The sequence below is a fragment of the Dromiciops gliroides genome, chromosome 3 (genome assembly GCF_019393635.1).
Source record: "Dromiciops gliroides isolate mDroGli1 chromosome 3, mDroGli1.pri, whole genome shotgun sequence".
NCBI classification, from domain to species: domain Eukaryota; kingdom Metazoa; phylum Chordata; class Mammalia; order Microbiotheria; family Microbiotheriidae; genus Dromiciops; species Dromiciops gliroides.
The window spans coordinates 507103391-507111844 of NC_057863.1; the positions used below are offsets into that span (position 1 = coordinate 507103391).

The 8454-nt window shown below is 39.9% G+C and overlaps 1 protein-coding gene across 1 annotated transcript; it reads right to left on the reverse strand.

The window, feature by feature from the left end:
• Positions 1-5862: 5862 nt before the first annotated feature.
• Positions 5863-7556, reverse strand: LOC122745558 (glucose-6-phosphate 1-dehydrogenase-like). Its single transcript, XM_043990912.1, has one exon. It carries the CDS (start codon positions 7436-7438, stop codon positions 5909-5911), a length of 1530 nt encoding a protein of 509 aa, XP_043846847.1. The 5' UTR covers positions 7439-7556; the 3' UTR covers positions 5863-5908.
• Positions 7557-8454: the final 898 nt, after the last annotated feature.

The window sequence follows — 8454 nt, forward strand, 5'->3', positions numbered from 1 at the left end:
GAATGGTGTGTTAACTACTCTGCTGGCCTGTGCTCTAGTCTGTATACAACCGCACACCTGTTTTTCTGCCCTGGATCTATGAAGCCTGATCCACTGTGGCTGCAAGCTCTTATGTGTTTGTGCTCCTCCCCCACCTGAGACTGCCATCCAAAACTGTGACCTGGGTATATGTATGGGTAAAATAACAGAGTCCTGCCTTAGTACTAGCAAAGAGACCAATGTAATCTCCTTCTAGAGTTGTTTGACCCCCTTGCTGTCTATGGGCTGAGTTTAGCTGCTGATTTTGAGGTGCCAGAAGCCTGGTCCTGGTTCACTGGGATTGGATATACACTGGTGTAGCCTGTGCTGAGCTGTGCTCCACTTTCACCCCAGTACAGCAGACATTTCTTGACAACCTTCTAAGTTGTCTTTGGCTGGAAAATGATTTCACCATGTCCTTTTGTGGGCTCTGTTGCTCCAGGAATTGTCTTATGGCATTATTTGAAGGTATTTTGAGGGGTCTTGGGTAGAGCTCAGGCAAGTCACTGCCTTTCCTCCACCATCTTGGCTCTGTCCTGGATTCTACTTCTTACCCTATTATTAAATAGTTGTGTGATCTTGAACAAAGTGATTAATTTTTCTGAGCCTCAGTTTCCTCATGTGAAAAATAAAGTTAAACCAAATGACTTTTCTCTAACATCCCTTCTCGCTCTACATCTTTTATCACTGGTTTTATATTCTCTCAGTTCTAATGTTATGTAATTTCTCATAACTGAACCAAATCTTAGGAGATGAGACAAAAATCTGTCTCAGGTCAGGTTTAAGTTATACTGAAAGCTTCAACTAAGAAACTAAAAAAGTGTGATTGATGGTAAGACATTTTTCATTGTATAAATGACATATAACATTTGAAGGAAAAGCAGCCTTTAAATTTTTTTTTCCATCCAGATGTTTTGGCATTTTATAAACCCAAATTCAGTACATTTTTTCCTCATTATACATTACACAAGGGTGTGTTGTTTCTTTAGCAACAGAATAATGATGAAGAACAATGCATGTTTTAGGAATTCAGGGAAAAAAGGGTTGGATAGAGGAGTACAATAATGTAGAGCAATATGGTAATCCAAAAATGGCAAGAGAATTCCAAAAGGGGAATATCTATCTAAGAGAAGTATTTAGCATGAATTCATAAATGTAAAACTTTACAAATGTCAATCTGAGAGAGTTAAAGTTGCCCCTAGTGAGCTTTAGCTGGTACCAAAGTCTCTCTACTTCAAATGAGATTCTTCTTTTTCTTCATCATTTTCATTTCATTAATATCAAGGTTCAGCATTTCAAAGGGAGATGAAGAGACAGCCTTAGCATCACTCTTCCTCTTCTTGCCACACTAAGCCTATTATGCAGATCTCTGGGATCTTCAGAAAGAAAGAAAAAAATGGAAACCAGGAAACTGAGCACAGGGAAAGTGTTAAGAGAGAGCAGGATAAACTCCCTAGACTAAGCAAATTGGGCCTAGAAAGACAGAGCAGTCACATGTGTGGGGCTCTCTGGGTTAGATTGGAGAAGGATTTTTTGAAAAGTACATTTCTCACTTTGCAAATATCAGTGCTACAAAAGAACTACCCACTATGACAACACCTTGAAAAGGTATCTAACAAATCTTACCCCTTCAGAACCCTCTGAGGAGGTAAGGGAACTATCAATATCAAAGTAATTATATTTTCCATGTTGCCCATTTAACCTGAGTGAGTATCCTTATCCTAACTCCCACTCTCACAGATGAATTTTGGGTCCTAGAATAAAACTCTTTCTCATCCTAAGGATTCTAGGGGTAGTAGTAGTAGGACCAGTAGCAGCAGTAGCAGCAGTAGCAGCAGCAGTAGTAGTAGTGGTAGTAGTAGTAGCAGCAGCAGCAACAACAGTAGTAGTAGTAGTAGTAGTAGTAGTAGAAACAGCAGCAGCAGCAGCAGGCAGCAGGAAGCAGCATCAGCTTCTAACATTTATAAAGCACTTTAAGGTTTGCAAAGAATTTAAAAAGCATTATCTCTAGAATAGAATGCCAGTATGGCTAGAATGCCATACCTGATCCAATTTCTGAAATGATCGTTTCTAAATAACATTAATTAACTTGATAATTTGTAGATGAACCTTGGGACATGTCCAAGTTTCCTGGGTTGTTCTGAACATATTTGTTGAAATATAATATCATTCCTATTCAAAGGATTTTTCTTAGGTTAAAGTCTATGATTGATTCAAATGTGTTCTCCCTGAGTTCATATTTAGGTTAAATATAGTTACTTAGCTTTCATCTCATCCTTACAACCATATGAACCTCATGTTACCACTACATGAGAGAATAAAATTGAGGAATAGCAGCTATTTGATGAGTAAGGGCCATAGAGATGAAAAAAAATGGATGATCCATTAATTCAATAAATTCCATTTCAGCATTGTTCGGATATTAGTAATAGTGGCAAATGGAATCATAGTCTATTAGACTGTGAGAGGATCTTAGAAATACTTTAGCCCAGGTTTCTCAAGTTATAGATCAGACATTTAATAATTAGAAAAAAAGCAGGGAATGACTGATATAAGGTCATATGGAAAGTTGATGCAAAAGCTGAGTCTAGTGTCATGTTTTCTCTGCCAACAATCTTGTAAATGAGACAACATACATGAAAGTGTTAGACTAGTGATGGGGATAGGAAGTGGATCTGTGATTTCACTGATAAAAATGAATTAAATAAAAACAAGGTAAAATATAAAAAATGTCAGAATGTGAGATAAGGGAGTTGTACTTAATTCAGAAAAGATGATCACCCTTCTCCTTTTTCCTAATACTTCTGGATGTTTTTTTTTTATTGTTTTGACTTTTTGTCTGTCATCAAGTTAGTTACCTAAATTAATGTACTTCTCTTAAGAACATTTTCAATAGCCACTGAAGCATGGCCTTTCAGTGCTGCAAGGGACTAAGGAGATCACAATATACATCCTTTTTTATTCTGACCCCTCCCAGTTGCCATCACTAAGAGAAACAAACACAACAAAACAGACAATATAATCACCTTATAAACTTTATCAACAACACATGTACTCACATTTGACTTTGGGTATCCATAAAAAAATCATCACTGTTATCATAATCATCATCACCACCACTGTCATCATCATCAACGATGACAGCAAAAACCATAACAAAAGAATGATAAGAAGGAGAATTAAAGTTTTAAAAAAATGTTCTTCAGTGTTGTACAGCCTTTCTATTATTTTGGTTCTTTTTGTTTATTTTTAGTTTCCAGACAAAAAAGCCAGTGATTGTTTTCCTGGCTCTCCTTTGCTAAAAATGCCAATACAACTGTTTGAAAAAGTAGAAAAAAAATCATGAATTAATAAACCTCAAGTATTTTTTTTAAAATTTCATCCATATATGTAGTTGGATAACTCTTTTTTACTCTACTGATGTTGTATAAACAGAGCCAAAGATTATTTTAGAGTTTTTTTTCCTTGTCTTAAAACTGAGGGCCACTCCCAAAATGGAGGGAGAGGTGGTAGCTTTTGGGAGTTGGCAGCATAGGTAAATCTTCACAGCATAGCAATAGTGGACACATTTCACTAATATGAATGCCATTGGGCTGTTTATTTATTTCTTAGACTGGAATTTTATTGGAGAAATGTTGCTTTAAATAATTTTTATGTCATTAGCCAGAGAGTTTTCTTATGTAGAAATGTCAACATAATGTTGTAGCTTAAATAATATTTGGCTAGCCTTATGCTGCTGCATAAGTGCTACTGAGCATCTAGGATTTCTCCTCATTTCTGAGGTCTAAACAGTAATAAATATAGGTAGAAGGGAAAATGTGTGTGTGTGTGTGTGTGTGTGTGTGTGTATAAGATTCAATCAAGCTGCTACAGTCAAGTTCTTGTTCTCTGACCCAACCATTGAACCGTTATGTTTGGTCCCATATTCTTGGAAGGGTTTCTTAGATACCTGAAAATTTATGAAATGCTATCAACCTCATTTTGAAACCATTTCAAATTTATTTTAAAAAGTATTTGTTTTCAATTATGTTGTTGGATTTAAAGTAGTTCCATGATCCAAATTTGCATAGTTATATAGAAAGAAAACTTATTGTGTTGGACCAGATATGGAATGTTGAGAATTAAGGAATTTATCCAGCATCCTAACCTCACACTCCCTCCAACTCTGATACTTGAAACACAGTTGTATGTGTGCTAGCAGAGAACAGAGTCCTATCTGGTTCTGAAGGAAGACAGCAGAAAATTGTTATCCCTGACATGTAAAGAAATACAGAACTGAGAGAAAAGTTAAGAAGTTCATCAAAATATGTTGCTACATGGAAGGGAATGCACTTTGACGAAGTGTGGGGGTAGAGAGGGACTGAAGCACCATCCCTGAGGAATTTCTCAAGAACACAGGAAGCAGTGAAGTGCGAGGATTACTCTTTATCCCTTTCCCTATGTGCAAGGTACTGGGATGAGTACTGGGGATGCAAATAGATAAGTGAGATAATCCTTGCTCTAACTTCTAATAGTGGGAAATAACTCATAGGTAGCATAGTTTATAGAGTACTTAGCCTGGAGTTAAGGAGATTTGAGTTCAAATCCAACCTCAGATAGGTACTAGTTGTGTGACCCTAGGAAAGTCATTTTAACTTGTTTACCTCAGGTTCCTCAGTTTTAAAATGAACTGGAGAAGGAAATGGCAAACCCTGAGTGTGGTCATGAAAAATTGGATGTGACTGAAAATGACTAAAAAATAATGACTTCTACAGGAAGCAGATTCCTCCTATGTAGTACCCCAACTAAGCTTTTCCAGTACTTTCAGTGAATTTCAAGATTCTGAAATATAAACATATTGAAAAAAACATAAAAAAGAGATGCAAATTAAATAACGGGAAGTGGGAGGTCATTAAAAACTTTATATCCAGAAATCCATAAATTATCTTTTAAATGCTAGATTAGTGGTATCCAAACATTTCTGGTGACTCTATTGTGAAAAGAGGCCGGAAGAGGCTGCAGCGCTAGAATGTTTCTGTATAGGTGGGTTTAAAAAAAAAAAAGACATCCTTCTTTCTGCTAGTTACTGTGGCCCCTCAACCCAACCTGTTCCCCTAAAAAGAGGCCCATTTGGCCTATTATATTTTGGATCTCTCCCATAATTGGTATGATTTTTTTTTCTAGCTAACCATATCAGTGTAAGTGAAATGTAGAACTAAAGGGATTCAGAATGTAAAACCAAACATACAAACATGAAGTTTTCAGGACTCATACTTGTCTTTTAAGAGCTAAATTTCTTTCTCTATTTATTCTTTCATTTGTTTATTTGTTCATTCTTTCTTTCATTTGTTTGTTTTTGCGGCACAATGAGGGTTAAGTGACTTGCCCAGGGTCACACAGCTAGTAAGTGTCAAGTGTCTGAGGCTGAATTTGAACTCAGGTCCTCTTGAATCCAGGGCTTGTGCTTTATCCACTGTCAATTTATTTATTTATTTATTTATTTATTCATTCATTCATTCATTAATTTATTTATTTATTTATTTATTCATTCATTCATTTATTCATTCATTCATTTATTTATTTATTTATTTATTTTTTGGTCATCTGGTAATTCTCTGTATTCATTAAGCTGCAGTCCCAAAGGGGACCAAAGGCCACCTCCAGTGGCTGCTAGTGGAATGTCGGTGGAAGCATGTGTGGTGGCTGCCGGATGGCAGACCCAGCACAGCTGTAAACAGGGCTGGGGGCCTGGGGATCTTGCCGCAGGGTCTTCCCTTTCCCCCAGGGCCTGGATCCTGGTCCCAAGAGAACACGAATAGGGCAGAGTGAAAGAGAGGACAGACAGACCCAAAGGGAGACGATGAGCATGGGGGGTGGGGAGGTTGCCCATGGGAAGTGAGGCAGAGCAGCCTCAGAGCTTGTGGGGGTTTACCCACTTGTAGGTACCCTCGTACTGGAAGCCTACTTTCTTCATCAGCTCATCTGCTTCGGGAGGGCCTCGGCTGCCATAGACATAGGCGATGGGCTGGGTCTTGTCCCTCTCGATGTGGTGCAGCAGTGGGGTGAAGATCCTCCAGGCTTCCCGAAGCTCATCACTGCGCACAAAATGCATCTGACTCCCACAAAAGACATCCAGGATGAGGCGCTCATAAGCATCAGGCAATTTCACATCTTTGTATCTGTTGCCATAGGCCAGGTCCAGCTCCGACTCTTCAGGGTTGAAGAACATCCCTGGCTTCTTGGTCATCATCTTGGTGTAGACAGCCTCATTGGGCTGCACACGGATCACCAACTCATTCCGCTTACACCGGCGCTGGAAGATGTCACCAGCCACATCCCGGAACTGAAGCCGCACCTCTGCTTTGCGTTCATTCAGGGCCTTTCCACATCGGAGGATAAAGGGGACACCATCCCATCTTTCATTTTCCACGTAGAGGACCACAGCAGCAAAGGTGGCAGTGGTGGAGCCCTGGGGCACCGTGGGGGTGGCTTCCCCTTTGCCATCTGGGTTCCCCACATACTGGCCCAAGACCACATCAGTCGTTCTCACCTCTGAGATACACTTCAGGACCTTCACCTTTTCATCGCGGACGTCATCAGAATTGGTGGAGGCTGGCTTTTCCATGGCAACTAGGCAGAGCATCTGCAAGAGGTGGTTCTGCATCACATCTCGAATGATCCCAAACTCGTCAAAATAACCCCCGCGGCCCAGAGTGCCGAAAGGCTCCTTGAAGGTGAGGATCACACAGGCAATGTTGTCTCGGTTCCAGATTGGTCCAAAGATCCTATTACCAAATCGTAGCACCATGAGGTTCTGCACCATTTCCTTGCCCAGGTAGTGATCAATCCGGTAGATCTGGTCCTCATGGAAGAGTGAGGAAATGTGATTTGACAGCTTGTCAGAGCTCTGCAGATCCTTTCCAAAAGGCTTCTCCACAATGACCCGGTTCCAGCCTACCTGGCTCATGCACGTCTCTTTGATGTTTTTAGTGACGGCTTCGTAGACAGTGGGTGGCAAGGCTAAGTAGAAGAGACGATTGGCCTGCGGCCCATGATGCAGAGCATTCATGTGGGCATTGAGCCGCTGAAAAGAGGCCGGCTCATCATACTGGCCTGCCACGTAGGAATTTCGAGAGAAGAACTCTTCTAACTTCTGCTTCTCTTCTGGAGTGGCCTTCAAATAGGGCTCACTCTGCTTCCGGATGTCGGCCACACTGAGATTGGAACGGGCATAGCCCACGATGAAGGTGTCTTCAGGGAGGAGCCCATCCCTGAATAGCCACCAGATCGTAGGGTAGATTTTTTTCTTTGCTAAGGCACCCGAAGCTCCCATAATGATGAATATGTGTGTGTCCGACTGGTGGAAAGAATCACCCTGGTATAGTTCTTCCCGGAGAATCCCACACACCTGAGTCCGGCTCAGGGCTACTTGTTTGGCCATACTGTTTTCAGTGTTCGCCCCTGGGTGCTGGGTCTGCTGCTGATCCGGCAGAGGAAGGGCGACGACGAGGCCCGCGGCTCCACTCGAGTTAATGCCTCGTCTGGCCGATCGGAGATCGGCTCCGCTCGCCCGACCTCAATTTATTTTTAAAATATATTTTTCAATAACATGTTAAAACAAGATTTAACTTTAAAAAAAATTGAGGTCCAAATCACTCCCATACTACTTCTGCTCCTCCTCAATAAGGCAAGCAATTTTACGTAGAATATACATATGAAGTCATGAAAAACATATTTTTATTAACCATGTTACAAAAGAAAATACACCCCCCCAAAGACAAGAAAAATAAAGTAAAAAAGAAAAGTATACTTCAATTTGCATTCAGACTCCATCAATTCTTTCTTTGAAGGTGGATATCATTTTTTATCATCACTCCTTTAGAATCATATATCCATTCTGACCTTATCTTGGCACATAATGTAAGTTATTAGTCTATACCTACATTCTACCAAACTGTTTTCCAGTTTTTCTTCAAATTTTTATCAAAGAGTGAATTCTTGTTCCAAAATCTTGGATCTTTATTTTTTATCAAACACTAGATTATATTGCCATTTACTACTGTCTATTTTATACCTAATCTATCCCACTGATTCACTACACTATTTCTTAGCCAGTGCCAGAATGTTTTGATAGCTTCTTCTTTGTAATAGAGGCAGCTAGGTGGCACAGTGGATAGAGTGCTGACCTAAAGGTCAGGAAGAGTCTTTCCACAGTTCAAACATGTGATCCTGGGCAAGTTATTTAACCCTCTTTGCCTCAGTCCTTCATCTGTAAAATGAACTGGAGAAGGAAATTGAAAACCACTTCAGTATCTTTGCTAAGAAAACCAAAATGGTGTCATAAGGAATTGAATATTACTGAAATGATTGAACAATACAACAACAACGATAACACAGTTTTGAGATCTTGTACTGCTAGGTCACTTTCCTACACATTTTCACAATTAATTCCTTTGA

Excerpts from the sequence above, each read along its gene's own strand:
- LOC122745558 (XM_043990912.1), bottom strand. The coding sequence starts at position 7,438 with ATGGCCAAACAAGTAGCCCTGAGCCGGACTCAGGTGTGTGGGATTCTC.